At 46.1% G+C, this 14,982-nt stretch overlaps 1 protein-coding gene across 1 annotated transcript; it reads left to right on the top strand.

Moving 5' to 3' along the window:
- Nucleotides 1-3,909: 3,909 nt before the first annotated feature.
- LOC120446460 (putative transcription factor SOX-15) lies at nt 3,910-14,519 on the top strand. Its single transcript, XM_039627457.1, has 3 exons — nt 3,910-4,032; nt 11,914-12,608; nt 12,714-14,519. The coding sequence occupies exons 1-3, from the start codon at nt 3,980-3,982 to the stop codon at nt 14,315-14,317; spliced, it is 2,352 nt and encodes a 783-aa protein (XP_039483391.1). The 5' UTR covers nt 3,910-3,979; the 3' UTR covers nt 14,318-14,519.
- The last annotated feature ends 463 nt before the right edge of the window (nt 14,520-14,982 follow it).

Here is a 14,982-nt window from a genome sequence, read left to right on the forward strand (position 1 = left end):
CCAATATTTTTATAAATTCAAAGTTAATTAAAATTGGAATATTTTTTTTAATCTTTAAATGTGCAAATGTTTGCGTTCTCTTGAAGCATTTTCTAAAATATCGTGCAACGTAATATATTTGCCAAATATCCATATAGATCCATACATAGAATTTGTGGTTATTTTGGAAGTTAAAGTAAACGCGTGAACTAATTTTATGTTTATTGATTATTTCTTAAGAAATATATAAATTTATTTTATTATTACGGCAGTTTTAAAGCTATCTGGCAACCTTGTCAGTATTTCAAAGCGAAAGTACTCGGGTGCTTTTCAACACTCCTAGCCGCGAAAATTCAAAATTTTAAAGTAGCATAAATAAATGCAGGACTTTCATGTAGATGAAGTTTAGAAAACTATACATCCTACTAATAACTTAATTGTCAACCGAACTTTCCCAAGCAAATTGTGCAATGCCGTAGCACTCCCTCAATGCGAACAGTGCGATCTGCAGGCGGTCGTACCTACCGCAGTTGCTATTGCCAAGTATTTCTTACATAACAGAACGGCAAGAGCCGCGGAAACAGACAGCCATCATCAAAGCACGGGGCCCGGACCTGGACCACAGCAACGTGTGCCGGGCTTCATCAGCGATAAGGAGTCGCAAACTGCACCTCCTACCTGGCGGTGCACAGCGAGAAATCGGAGCATTTCGAAACGCTCTCGATGTCCAGGGCGGCTGGCAGATTTCTTGCAGTGCTGCGGTTTGATCTGCTTATCAATAATTTGTTTTTCTCCTTTTGCCGCATTTAGGCAGAGATTCGCTGGCGATAACCGCTCAAGTGTCACACGCCCACATTTTTGGAGCAGTCGAGCGTCGATGGAGCGGCTATTTGCACATACGCCACGCCAATAAACTTGTACCCACCATCGAGGCACGCTTTGATCCGATCCTCGTTCGCAATCTTTACCCCCATTCCCGTTCTCTCGGCCTTTAGTCTTTGGTCTTTGGGGTTTAGACTTCAGTGCTCAGTCGCCAGTCGCCAGTCTTCAGGCTTCAGTCTTCTCGATCGGCACACGCTTGCTCTGCAGATTCTCCCCCCTTCTTGGGCTTTTCTTTCTTTTGGTCTGACCGATGCTTCGATGGTTGGAGGAACCTTTTGGCCGCTGCCCGGCCCCCCTGCACATACATAAATCCACGAATCCACAACCACGAATCTGCAAAGACTTACTTGGGCCTCGCATCGCCGGCGGCAATTATCGCGATGTGATAAACAAATATTTTGCATCTATGGCAAGAAGAAGCGAAGGCTTTCCCGGCATTCTGGCGCTTAATTATGAACTCCGGCTCGTTTTGGGATGGGGATGCCCCCATCCGAGTACGAGTTTATTATTATTAAATGCCCTGCGCGTGGCCGCATGCACTTTTACCTGCCAACGTACTTGACTCGTCTTCTGGGAGGTTCGTCGCTTTTTTTCCTTCTCCTACTCCGACTCCGACTCCTCATCTTCATCTGATTTTTTTCTTTGATTTTTTTGGGCTTGGCTGTGCGGTTCGCTGGCAGCAGTTGTTGCAATATGCAATTTGGCTGCTTATCTCCAGTTGGATACCAATCAGCGTGGCCCCAAAACTTCGGTGGGTGGAGAGTGAAATAAAAATTAAATATGGCTCTATTTGAATATTACAACCGCTTGCAAGGCGGCGCATTGGGCTAACTGGGCGGATACTTAATGGGCAGTTAGATAGTATAAGATAAGCGTGTTCTATTGCCATCTATTCCATCATATATATTAAAATGTATATATTGGAACTTTATTAGTATATTGAGAGGATTGACTAATTTTCTCTTCAGTAACTTATCAGAAAATTTATCAGTTTTTGTGTAAATGCATGATAAACTGCATCTATGTTCTTAGTTTTGGTTCATCATTTTTTGACATCTTAATAACAAACAAACTAACTACAAACCAACTGTTTTGTAAGTATATATTATTTGCAAACTGCCTAGAAATCCATTCCATTCCCTTCTAGACACCTTCGTCCGTGCCTCTTTGATTAATGACTTTCGCTGCTTTCCATTTGCTAAGATTGGCAATTTGAACATTTGCGAATCTTTCGCAAAATCTCTCTCCAAAAGACGGTGCCCCATTTGATCCAAATAACACCCTTTTCCCAGAGGTTCCGCACATTACGATATTTGCATACGCTGGCTTCCGTGTATGGGTGCTATCCCCCATCCACGAGTGTATGTATGTGCACATACAGACGTACGGCTGTGTATATATGGACCCCAACGACATTGGGGCCTCCACCAATTGAAACAAACCAAATGCAAAAGCGGCTCTCCCACAACAAACGGATCTCGGGGAACAGGTTTTCCATTTCTGAAAGTGAGACTGAGAGATCGCGAGAGCCCAAACGAACGAACGAATGAATATTAAACGAGCTTTGTTTCATTAGATTCAAAAGAACTCGCCGCTGCTCCGGGTTCGGGGGCTATGGTATAGTACATATACCTGGGCATTGCATGGTATGGTATGGTATGGTATGGTAAGGCATAGTATAGTATGGGAGACAGGGCCAAGTCACCTGGGCTCGGACCAGAGCCACTTGCTCGTTCTGCTTCGGTGAACAGCTGCTGCTGCTGCTGCCGCCGCTCTCTGGCTGCTCCGATCCAAGACTGCGCGAAAGGTTCAGCATTTAGCTTTTCGCTTTTTGGCCTTATGCACGGGGTCTGAAGGTAGAGACACCTCAGTTTCAGTTGCCAGCGCGTTCGGTTCACAATCTCCCAGATACCAGATACCAGCTCCCAGCTAGCAGCTACCAGCTCGCGAGAGCGTCGATCGGTCGTCGAGTTCAGTTGGCCTGCGGTTCGTCATCAGCGTGGTTCATGCGGCTCCGACTTTCGGTTCGCCTTTAGCTCAGACTCAAAACTCTGAATCGGAACTCGGTAGTGGTGGCTCTCCATTGACATCGCCATCTGCGTCCCCGGGCTGTAATCATAAATATATATCTACATACAGACTGGCCCGCTGTACATAGGCCCAGTTAGTTAGTTAGTTACTTAGTTAGTGTTTGCCGTTGTGCCGTGAATTTTCATTTTCCCAAGAGTGCTGTTGCCGTCACAGCGTCCGCTGTTTGTATCTTGTGAAATGTCGAAGCCCTTGATTTTAGGCTACGGATACGTTCATTAGTCGACATCCAACAAGCTCTCTCGAGGGCCACAAAAACAAATGAACAAGTGATTTTAAAGAACCCAGATCGAATACATTATACATATATCTAACCCGCTTACCGATGAGAAAATCAAAAAAGTGAGCCAATCTGCTATTAAAGAGTTTAGATCGTCCGGGTTTTGAAAAGTATCGTTTAAACACCAAGTGCCAATCGTTCTGTTTTTGAAAATCCCAATTCGAAGTGTGTATTTCAATATCACCAAGTGGTCGGCAGTGAATAGTGAGATTCAAAAATATTTACATCACTGGGCGATTGCAAAATCGTGGCCAAAATGTGGGTTAGGCTCTGAGCCAGAAACAAAACCCAATCTGACAACAAATGGACGCAAATTCACACATGCCGTGGCACATAAATTTATGGTTGGAACTGTAACTGGGCGAAAATGCTCGGCCCGGCAGCCATCAGCAGCAGTAGCAACAACATTGGTGGCACCACCACCATCACCTCTACCACCGTCACCACCATCTCCACCAGCGAACCACCAACAACCACCCACCAATCCACCCGAACCGCCGACAAAGGGAAAAACTAACGGAATAATGCAACATTAAGCAAAATGCTGCTGGCCCTGCTAAAGCAAAGCCTCTACCAACAACAACACCATTTTCAACCTGCCACCACCGACGTCAGTAACAACAACAACACCAGCGACATCAGCAGCAGAAGCAACAACTGCAACAACTGCAACAACAGCAACAACTGCAACTGCAACAACATCAACGTCACCGTCACCGTTACCACGAACATCGCCGTTGCCGTATAAAAATGGAACCCTCATATGATCACGAACATCCACATCATCTGCTAACAAATTACAAGTAATATTTACATTTTTCCCATGCTAAAAATTTTTTTCTCGCTGTTTAATTATATCCAACCGAAGCGAAGATACATATCTTCAAGATAATAACCATAATGAAAAATGGAAAAGGCGCTCGTGTAGTGGTGAAGAAATTCTCTAGATCGTACGTACATATATATATGTGTACAATAAATATGTATATATTTACTGTATATATATATATGTATATGGGCCCATGACTGGGACTTTTCAAGACTTAGTCAGTCACAGCCACAGTCACAGATACAGGTACAGATACTAAGATACTAAGATACAAAGATACTAGCGGCGGGCACGACAGCGAGAAACACCGTCGGGGATGTCGAATGCACACTGTGGCACTGTGAGCTACAACCATAATGAACGGGTATATATATATATGGGGGTTATAGAGTATATAGTATCTGGGAATTTGCTTAGATTTTCCTTGGTGTGGCCCCAGTTTTCAGGCCCCGCAGCACTTGCACTTGTATTCGTATCCGCTTCTCGATTTTCTCTCCTCTTCCCTCGACAAACCCAAACGTAAACGTAAATGTAAATATGTAAATGGTCGACTGCGAATAACTTAAGAACCGTCTTCGGACGCGGCTCGAAATTGGTCAAGTGGAAAGTAAACCAAGACGCCGGAGAAGTCGGGGGTGGAGACCCTGGGAAAAAGCGGAGGCCAAGAACGCATAAACGCACCGAGAAGAGTTTTTAACATTCGGTATATATTTATACGTATATTCGGCCAGAGGTCAGGCGACTTTTGACCATTATAAAGATTTGTATCCGATCTACACAGCTTGATAGATACGCATGAGGTTTTAATATCCGTCTGTATATAAGTACTTCCCCTATATATTAGACATTCAGCTGAATGACTTTCGTAGTTTGCGACGGGAAATTCCCGTCTACAAATTGGCTGAAATTATGAATGGAAATGAAGCCGTGAAATTAAATTAAGTACAGATGAAAAGCTCTGATAAGTCCGCACACTTTTCGTAAGAAATTCGAAACCCAAAATCACAAAAACTCTCATGGGCGAAAGCCTGTCGCATTTTTCGTCACATTTTTCAAAATTCTTCCTGCTTTGGGATTGGCTCATCACGAGTCAGGGCCACAAATCAACTCGATTTGATGCCATTTCATTCAGTTTGATCTTTTATGGCTGGCCCATAAATCAAGTCAAGGCTGCGATCTACCCAAAGTTTGCTAACTTCGATTTCAATCTAAATAGTTTGCAGCATAAAATAAAATTCTATGGCCAATAAACAAGCAGCTGTATATGTGGATTTCCAATCAATGTTCGAAAATTAATTAAGGCTTCACTGTGACTAAGCTGGGTTGGAAATCTTTATGCCCATTTTCAAATAAAATTTACTTATTTCCTTTGAAATTGTTTATAGATTCTTCACATTAAAGCTATTTCCCGGATACTAAAGCTATTTAAAAATTACCGTTAGCTTAATCATTTCTGGACTTTCCCTACTGCAACCAGGAACTAAAGCATTTCATTGACGTAGAAGGAGATTCTAGAGGCTGTAACTTCTTGGAAGAGAGAGATAAATCTCTCGAAATGATTATGTCGTGTGTGGACAGGCTAACTGCTTAATTGTTTTGACCAATCTGAAGAGTATGACAAGGAAAAAACTCAAATGCCCGCACTCCGGTATTTAAAATGAAATCTCATTTTAACTTTATATAATAGAGTGAAATCTATTAAACTTGCACGACATTTTCTATTTTATGTTACATGAAATGTATATTATTTTATATGATCAAGAAAACCATCTAAAATCAAATCAAATTACTTTCTAAAAATATTAATATTTTTGTATACTAAGACTAAATACATATCCCTGTTCACTTCGTAAAGAATTGACGCATAAGAAGCTACGTATGCTACGTTGCAATTGCCAATTTACTGATTGACAAAAGTTAAAAGTAGATTACAAATTCGTAAAGAAATCCTGAAATGTTACCACAATGATATTTTTTCAATACATGTAAGTTTTTAGGTGTTCAAAAATATATTTACTTCTCAACTTTTAAATTTAAATATGTGAGTAATGAAAATCTTCAAAAACAACTTTGTTAATCATTTTATTTATTTGGTCAGAATTATAGAAAAGCTAGAAAACGAAAACATTTCATTTTATGTCACATATTTGAATTAGTTCCGTTCCATGTAGCTTTCTAAAATAAGATGATCGTATAATGAAGTAAATACCGATGTGAAAGATTCATCATGCGACTTAACGCAACTCCAATGATTTGTCATGTTTGGCATCCAACCGTCCGCAATACCAAGAAAATTAAATTGTTGCTCATTTAACATTTCCCGAATGGCATAAAAGGAAACTTCTGTGACTTTCACTGCAGATTTAGAAACCTGATAAATACTTCAGGTCGATTTAAAAATACATAAGAAATAACCCAACTAGTTGAACGTTTTAAGCGCTTATAATTTATTTTATATAAGAATAATGATAAGGGTCTCTGCAATTTTGCTAAGCTGACAAAAAGTTTGGCTTTGTATTTTTAAGATTATTTCAAAATTGCTAAAGGACGTCTTTCCATTATATTAATGTGTATCGTATAAAAAACTTATCTGCACTAATTGCACGGAGTGTGCCAGGTAAAATTTATTTGTAAGATAATATTACAAAAAAATTCAATATTATATTTTACAAAATATCACAATAGGTCTAAAAAACCCCACGAAAGTTTGAACATATATTATGATTATCAAAACTTTCCCAGCTCAAGAACCACTTGCTTGTCCGCAAAATGGAACTTACTTCACATGAGCCACATAAATGTTTTCTGGGTAATTAATTTTAATAACTCCAATTAGTGGTCTAATAACGTTTAGGGCAGTCAACACCCTGTAAAACGCACCCCTAAACAATATTAGGACTCGGACCCTTTGAAAGCACCCCGCCTATAAAGTCCTGTGTCCGGTTAGTTGCTTTCGAATACAGCCAAGTATCTAAGTACGGATCCTTCACATGCAATTACTCTACTTAGTGGTACGAGCATGCGGCACTGCCTCCATTTCCATGCAATCCATATAATTTAGTACCTCTCCACCTGCGAGGGTGTATACGTATAAGTAGAAGTATATTTGTATCTGAATCTGAACAAGTATCTGTGGCTGAATCTGCTGCGTGTGCTGGTGTGCGTGCTAAAATCCATTAAATTTTTGTATCTTTTTTATGCTCCTAAAATCGCTTGTGTGAGAACTGGGTCTTCGTTGTTTCTTCTTCTTCTATAGTATGGGGTTTGGTGGTTGGGGTATGTGGTATGGGGTATGGGGGTGGTGCCTTAAGAAGTGGTGCTGGGGGGATCCGCAGCGACGACAGCCGCAATAAACCTCATTAGCCGAACGAAAGCAGCTTCGGCTACGCTCGGCCCTCGAAGATGGATGGTGATGATGATGCCGCTCCGCTCTTCGCTTGCTTCATTAGTTTAATTATGTATGCCCAGACCAGATCACACATACAAATATACTTATATCGCCCCTATGTACATATATACAAGACATGGAGGCAGGTATGGAGGCACATACTCGTATACCCATAGTCCGATCCATTGTGCGTACCGATCTCATTCCCATTCGCAGCGAAGCAGGTAGCTCACCTTCATGTTCACGTTCATTAAAGCTAAGATGGCGGCTCTTTAGGCCCGGATGCTGGGATGTTTATGCTTATTGGTCAACAGCATCTACATGCGGCCATACAAACATATGCATATATATTGATATATATATAGATATGTACATTTATATAGGCGGCCATGCATATGTATGCGTAAATGGCCGACAACTCATCGCGGTCCGCTGAAAGACCGGGCCTGCGTCGTTAAGTTATTCAAGTACATCACACCTGGGCCGCAGTTCCAGCTCCAGCTCCAGCTCGAGCTCCACAAGTTTATCCATACTGCCTCCATCATACTGCCCCGTACCTTTGCCTCAACCTCCAACTGGAACTGGGCCCAAGTCGTGCCAAGTCGTTTGGGCCAAACTCGTTTTCTTGGCCTGCGCTGAGCTGAACTGAGCTCCGATGTGCTGTGCTGAGCTGGGCCCCTGGAAATCTGTTTTGTATTCGGGTTGGGGCGCCTGCAGTCGCAGCAGGCAGCCAATAGACTGCAAATGGAGCAAATGGAGAGCCGCGGCAGATGCCTCTTCGCCAGGCGCTGGCCACACCCACCTCCAGGCCCCCCCAGCCTCCTACTCCGCCACCTCATCCTTACCAGCCTCGCAAGCTGGCTTCGACTGTGGCCGAAAACCAAAATGGCTTTTATTACCTTGCCGCACCGCTTGCATTGCCACTGGCCCAATGCGATCGCAGATGAGGCGCCAAATGATTTGCCATTCTAGGCATGCATCTCTTTGGTGAGCGAATCTCGGATGCCCAACTATGCAATCGAGCTCGGATTAGTTCTAAGTGGAACTAAGAGCTCACAACGAGATCTACATAAATTATATATCAAGGTTGTTCATTACCATGTTGCTGGGCAGAAGCTTTCTAAAATGTATATGAAGCTAATCGGGCTACTAATGGTGTTTGTCTCAATTATCTCAATTGGAGCTCAATAATGCATAATAGATGTGGGTATATAATGCAACATACATGATCAATTTAGAATGATATACATGATATACAGCTAACATTTTCCAAAGAAAGTAACCTCTATCAGCGGTAGTTCCACGATAATTCTGAAAAGTGCACTGATTTCCATATCAGTGTCTAAATCGTTCTATGACATATCAAAAACAAATCTACCGAATAATAGAATGCCATTGTTCTTCACTCTGTTTGTTCAGCATCGGAGACAAATCTGCCCAATTGTTGTCACATACCTGTCCGCAACTCAGAGAATCCCCAACTGGCCCCAACTGGACCCATCTGGCGAATAGACCAGTGGCTAGACAAAGGTATTGACAGCTCAACGAAGCGGTGGATCTGTCTTAATTACTGTCCCATTTGCTGGAATGTCAGTTTGTCAACCGAAAGTTGCAAGTTGCCCCGCAAGGCTTTCTAAAATTAGCCAGAAATATGGAAGACAATGTTTAGAAGCGGGGAAGCCGCAACTTTGCCTTTTTATTGCCAACTCCTGTGACAATTGTCCCCCAAATAAATACACATACATACTTATATATGTATATACGTATATATGTATATTTATATGTGGATTTGGGGATGGGGGCAGCCAACTTAAAAGGCTGTCTTGAGCAGCGCGGCAGAGCGTCACATGAATCACAATATGCTAAAGCGCCTGACACTCTCCAGATCAATGCGGCTTCTTCGGTTGGGAGTTGGTTGGCGGCTCCTGAATGAAGACAGGGGCTTGTTAAAAGGGAGGAGTTGCCTACTTTTGTGGCAGCCTCAAGGGGGGACGCCCCGCTCTTAGTCCAGCTCAGTCACCTCCCCGCAACCGCCAACTGCCAAGCCAAGGCCCCTTCCACTTCCACTTTTACCGGGACTCTTTGGCAGCCACCAGAGAAGTCGATGTTGTCGTAAACAAAACGTTCCATGGGTCCCCAAATCGGCGGCGGACATCGAGTACTTGGACAGGGGATTTCGGCATGGTGGACAGTACGGAGGAGTGAGGAGGGTAAGGAGACTGGCCGCAATGTGGAATATGTGGCATTTTGCAAAGATGTTGACATTTTGCGCGCATAAAAATGCCAACTTACCGGCCACTGTATGTGTCCTATTTTAAAATCAGGGCCATGGCTAAGCAGGCCGCATCCACAAAGCTGAAAACTGAAAACTGAAAACTGAATCCGAAGCTGAAGCTGAATCTGAAAACTTTAAACTGTAGCTGGGCTTAGCCGCTCGGAGCTTCGTGGATCGTGAGCGGGCTTAGGATAAAGCCAGACCGACTTCGACCAGACAGCCGACAGTTGGGACAGTTTGGACAGCAGCGGCAAATGGACGGACGGACGGACGTACAGGCCGGTACCAGGACGGTGGACGACGGACTGTGGACTGTGGACGGTGGACAGTAGACGGTATAATTTTGTGTACCCCTTTTTGGCCAAGCTGGCGTATCGACAGCGGCCAAGTATTTAGCGGCAGCCGCAACCGAATATCAAAAACGTAACGACGTCACAGCGAAACCCTCAATAAATTATCGAGCCTTCAGCTTCAGCCAGGGCTGGTCCGTACATTCAGATGGGGTCTAAGGAGCACTGAAACTAAGTTGCCTTTCATAAGCATGGGCATTGGGGTACGGCTAAATTTGCAACTTCGTCGGCATTGTCAAGGAAGAAAGTCGACGAAACTAGAGCGCTTTTTGGGTGCCTAGACTGTGCTACCTCCCTCCCTCCCAAAGCGAATGACCAAAGACACAGGGCAGCCCAGTGTCTTAAAGGCCAAGGGGAATTAGAGCTAAGCAGCCAAGGATCCATGGCAAACAATTAGGCTCAGTGGTTCTGGTTCTGGCTGTGGCTGCGGTTCTGGTTGTGGATGTGGTTGTGGTTGAGGTTGTGGTTGAGGTTGTGGTAGGTAGGTAGGCAAAAGAGGCAGAAGTCGGCAGCACCACCGCCACACAATAGACCAAAAGTGTAGTGGGCAGCAATAAATTCAAACGGTAACAAATCGAGGTGGAGGAGATCGAGCGAGCACGCATACTGCGGCATGGCCCATGCCGATCCCCAAAGGATCGAGAGTCGGTATCTCGGGAGCTTTGGCAATATTTAAACTTGTCGTCCGGGGGCCGCTCTCCATGCATCCAATGCTGCTGAATTCTTGGAAGGCGAATTACTTTGAAATGTGTCGATATGTCGCAAGTTTTAAAAGTTATGCATAAAGGTCCGGCAAGGCAGCCAGACTCCAGCCAGCCTCATTCTCATTCTCAATCCCGATCTGAGTCGCGGTCTGCACTACACACCACGGTCTGAATCTGAATCTGAGCCAGAGTCTCCGTCTGGGTATGGCTATGGGTATGGGTATGGCTATGGCTATGGGTATGGGTATGAGTTTGGGTCTGGGTAGCAGCTTCTGCTCCAGCTTCTTTGCTTACTCCGCCGACTCCGCGACGGTGGCTTGTTGGAGCTGAAGCGGCCTCCTTTGATAATACAATAGCTGCACGCGCCCAATTTACATTTATGTCCGCTGACATTAAGGAGCGCACCGATGCCGGGAGCCCAGGCGATCCGTCCCGTTCCTTTCCGTTCCGATCTCCAGTTCCAGTTTGTGTCTCTCTGGTGTCTGATAAATGCAAAGGCATACCCCTCCCCTCCCCACCCCACCCTTGCCATCCAGAATCCAGATGCCCCAATAGCACCAACAGGCTTTTTTGATCTTCTGTGCGTGCCAGCGACGCGAAAATTGTCGACGTATTTAGCAGCCCCTTTTAAATATCATTATAAAGAACATTTCGCATGGGCATTTTTGCCGGCGGTACGTAATTTGGAGCAGTAGCTCCGCGGCAGAGGGTTTAACAACGATCATGAATGTGATACGAGGTGGGAACTCGACTCGGGGGATAACTCCATCTTCTATGGGGCACGTTCATTGGTTGTGCTTCATTTGCATCTACATATAGCCATGTTATCGGCTAAGCAGGTATCACATAATGATTAAAGGTTGATCAACATTCTTAGCATTGAAATTATTTCTGGCGAGTGTTTTATAACTTCTGAAATGACCATTACATCAGATTTTGTTGTGTGGGGGTAAAACAATTTGATCCATTTACTAATTACTAAATATTTAGTAGATATTAATCTTGTGATTCAGTCAATATTCAAGTTTAGCCCCATTTAATATTGTTTTTAATTTACATCGCCTTTTTCTCTCAGTGTATTATACAACAGGCATACAATTACTTATACACGCGTACCATTCCTCCCGCCTTCTTTCAGCTCAAAGAAGTATCCGCACGTCTCGCGCACTCCGGAGTACAGTCACTCCACCGGCAGCGATTATCCGGAGCACGCTGCCTACCTGACGGATGGCCGCCTGATGCACGAGAGCAACAGCGATGCCGGGATCTACCACGTGCGCCAGGGCAGCGAGCACTCCTCGCCCAGCCTGCACTCGCCAGCCATACAGAGCTCCGGATACGAGAATGAGCACCTGAACGAGGCGGTTCTGGCCGCGCACAGCCACAGCCACTCGCCCATGCCGATGGTGTCCAGTGCCTACGTGGGCGGAGGTACTGCCTCCGGATCGCTGATTAACAGCAATATACCGCTTCTCGGTGGCGGCGGTAACTCGGTACTGAACAAATTTCTATCGCATCCGCACGCCGGAATGGTGGGCGGAGGAACCGGACAAATGGAGGACTGCACATCGCACTCGCCGATTGAAGCGGCGTCCATGTGGAGCTACGACTACAAGGGCGACCTATGCGCCCCCAATTGTGGCTATCTGGAGCGGCACAAGCCGCTGCCCGCCGACCTCAAGTACCGGCCCGGCGGAACCCAGTCAAAAAGTGCCAAAGAATCGCGCATCCGGCGGCCGATGAACGCCTTCATGGTCTGGGCCAAGATCGAGCGCAAGAAGCTGGCCGACGAGAATCCCGATCTGCATAATGCCGACCTCAGCAAGATGTTGGGTAAGCTATTTCACAGATCTCAAAAATTTCTAGTTATAAACGATCTTTTAAAGTGAAAAATATTATTTCATTCCTCCAAATTCCTTCTGTTATTTTTCGCTGCAGGAAAGAAGTGGCGATCGCTAACGCCGCAAGATCGCAGGCCCTACGTGGAGGAGGCGGAGCGTCTGCGGGTGATTCACATGACGGAGCATCCGAACTACAAGTACAGACCCCGGCGGCGCAAGCAGTCCAAGCTGCGGGCCATGCAGCCGGGTGGCAAGGAGCAGAGCGAGAGCTCACCCAATCCGGGCACTGGTGGATCCAAGACGAATCCAAAGCTGGCCACACCTCCGCTGGCCACCGCATCATCCAACTATACATCGCCCACCGACGAAAGCACCTGCAACTCCACGAACCAGAATCACGGCCAGTCTACTCCGGGTGGCCTCTACGAGCAGCCGCTGAAGCCCACGTATTCGCCCAGTTCCGTGGACTGCTACAGCAATGCGGACAGCACGGAACAGATTGAGTCACTGGCCGCCAACTGCCCGCCCGCCCTGCTCAATGAATCCTCGCCCACGGGCGGTGGCTACGACAACTCGCTGTTGCTCAAGAAGTTAACAAAGCCGTCTCCCAGTCGTGCGGCCAAGTCGCGCCAGGAAAAGCTATCCAAATCCGAGGAGAAGAACAAGGGGCAGTCGCAGGGACAGTCCCAGCAGGGTCTGTATGCTGCCTCCTATCCGCTGGCACCCACCTCAGTGGCCGTGGTGGCTGCCCGGGGAATGTACGTGACGTGCAACAATCGGGGATTGCTGGATCATGGTCACTCCGTCAAGGGCACATTCTATCCACCAGTGTCCGTTTCGGAAGATGACAACAGCACCACCATGCGGAACAGCATAAGTGCACTGCAGCAGCACTGTAATGTGGCCACAAGTACACCCTCAAGCTCCGCGGGACCCATTCCAGCCAGCGAGATGAACAGCTACACGGTCTCCATGGCGGATAACTGCGGAAATCTGAGGCTCAGCATGAACGAGTTGTCCGGCAATGAGTATCTGCCCAGCGCCAATGCCTATGGGATGCAGTACGAGGACTTCCTGCGCTATCAAAGCAACGACATGGATTACTCAACGGCGACGGTGGAGCACAAGGAGCCCACTGCGGATTCGGCGTGCGTCCAGAAGTGCCTCAAGTACCCGGACACGAATCAGAACTACGACGACTACGAGGCGGAGGCCTACAGTAACGCCATGCTGCCTGCAACGGCAGCTAGCTACTACACCCAACTTCCGTATCCGCCCACCTCGCTGGCCGCCTTTCCACTCCAGCTGGCCGTGCCGTTCCAGCAGACGACATCGGCTGCCTACGGTGCGCAGCCCATCCAGAGTGGTTACCTGCACTACGGCAACTATGGGGGATACGAGGGAATGGCCCAGAGTCAGGCGCAGAACCAAGCGCCCGTGCAGCACCAGCAGGCCTCCCACTCGGCGCCGCCTTCCCTGTCAGCGCCACCCAACCAGACGGTGACCTCCAATCCGGCAGCCATCACCATGCAGCAGCACCATCACCATCACTTTGCACCCGCACCCGGCATGGTGGGCGTGGGCGTCGGAGTCGGTGTTGGAGTTGGAGTCGGTGAGATGCTCTTCGAGCAGCAGCAGCGCAAAGATGATGAGATTAGCAACATTCTGGCAGGAGTGCGCAAGACCTGCTACAGCAACTGACTCTGATCAGACATTTGTAATATTCCGAGCCTAGAGTTTAGAGAGTGGTTTAGGTAGTCTTAAGATTGCTCCCGCACCCACAATGTTCTTCCAGACCTTCCCCCCAAAATCGAAACCGAAATCGAAATCGAAACCTAGTAGTAGAACACTTTGAATTGTACAATTATTAGAACTGCATAGATACGATGAAACAAAAAAGAGATATAACGAAATAAAGTAATTCCTAAGTAATCGAAACGCATAATCGATTTCAATGTCACTGTGGAACTGTGGAACACATCTTCCCAGTGACAGCTTCTTGGGGGTGGAACGCGGATGGACCGTGACCATATGACACGGACACAGCCACCCGATATATACACGACCGGATCCTGCGCACTGCCAGTTCCGTCAGGTTGGAGTGCAAAGATTTTCTTTTCCCATTCGCACGGCCACAGATTTCCCACGTTACATAAATTTCGAACGACTTTTTCCACTATTTTCCGCATCGGTTACGGCAGTTTCAGATCGCTTTTGAAACTGAACTTCGAGATTCGAGTGAGCAGGATGTGCAAGTATCCGAGAATCGCATGATTCGCACAAGGGCGCCAAGTTGTCGCAATCAAAAGCAAAATCTGAGTCAAAATTCAGTTTTATTTTCTAGATTGTTAATCCTCATGTGACCA

Source organism: Drosophila santomea, chromosome 2R, assembly GCF_016746245.2.
Source record: "Drosophila santomea strain STO CAGO 1482 chromosome 2R, Prin_Dsan_1.1, whole genome shotgun sequence".
NCBI lineage: Eukaryota > Metazoa > Arthropoda > Insecta > Diptera > Drosophilidae > Drosophila > Drosophila santomea.

Coding starts and splice junctions, on each gene's coding strand:
- LOC120446460 (XM_039627457.1), top strand. CDS start 3,980: ATGGAACCCTCATATGATCACGAACATCCACATCATCTGCTAACAAAT. Junction 4,033..11,913: donor CATCTGCTAACAAATTACAA/GTAATATTTACA, acceptor GCCTTCTTTCAG/CTCAAAGAAGTATCCGCACG. Junction 12,609..12,713: donor CGACCTCAGCAAGATGTTGG/GTAAGCTATTTC, acceptor TTTTCGCTGCAG/GAAAGAAGTGGCGATCGCTA.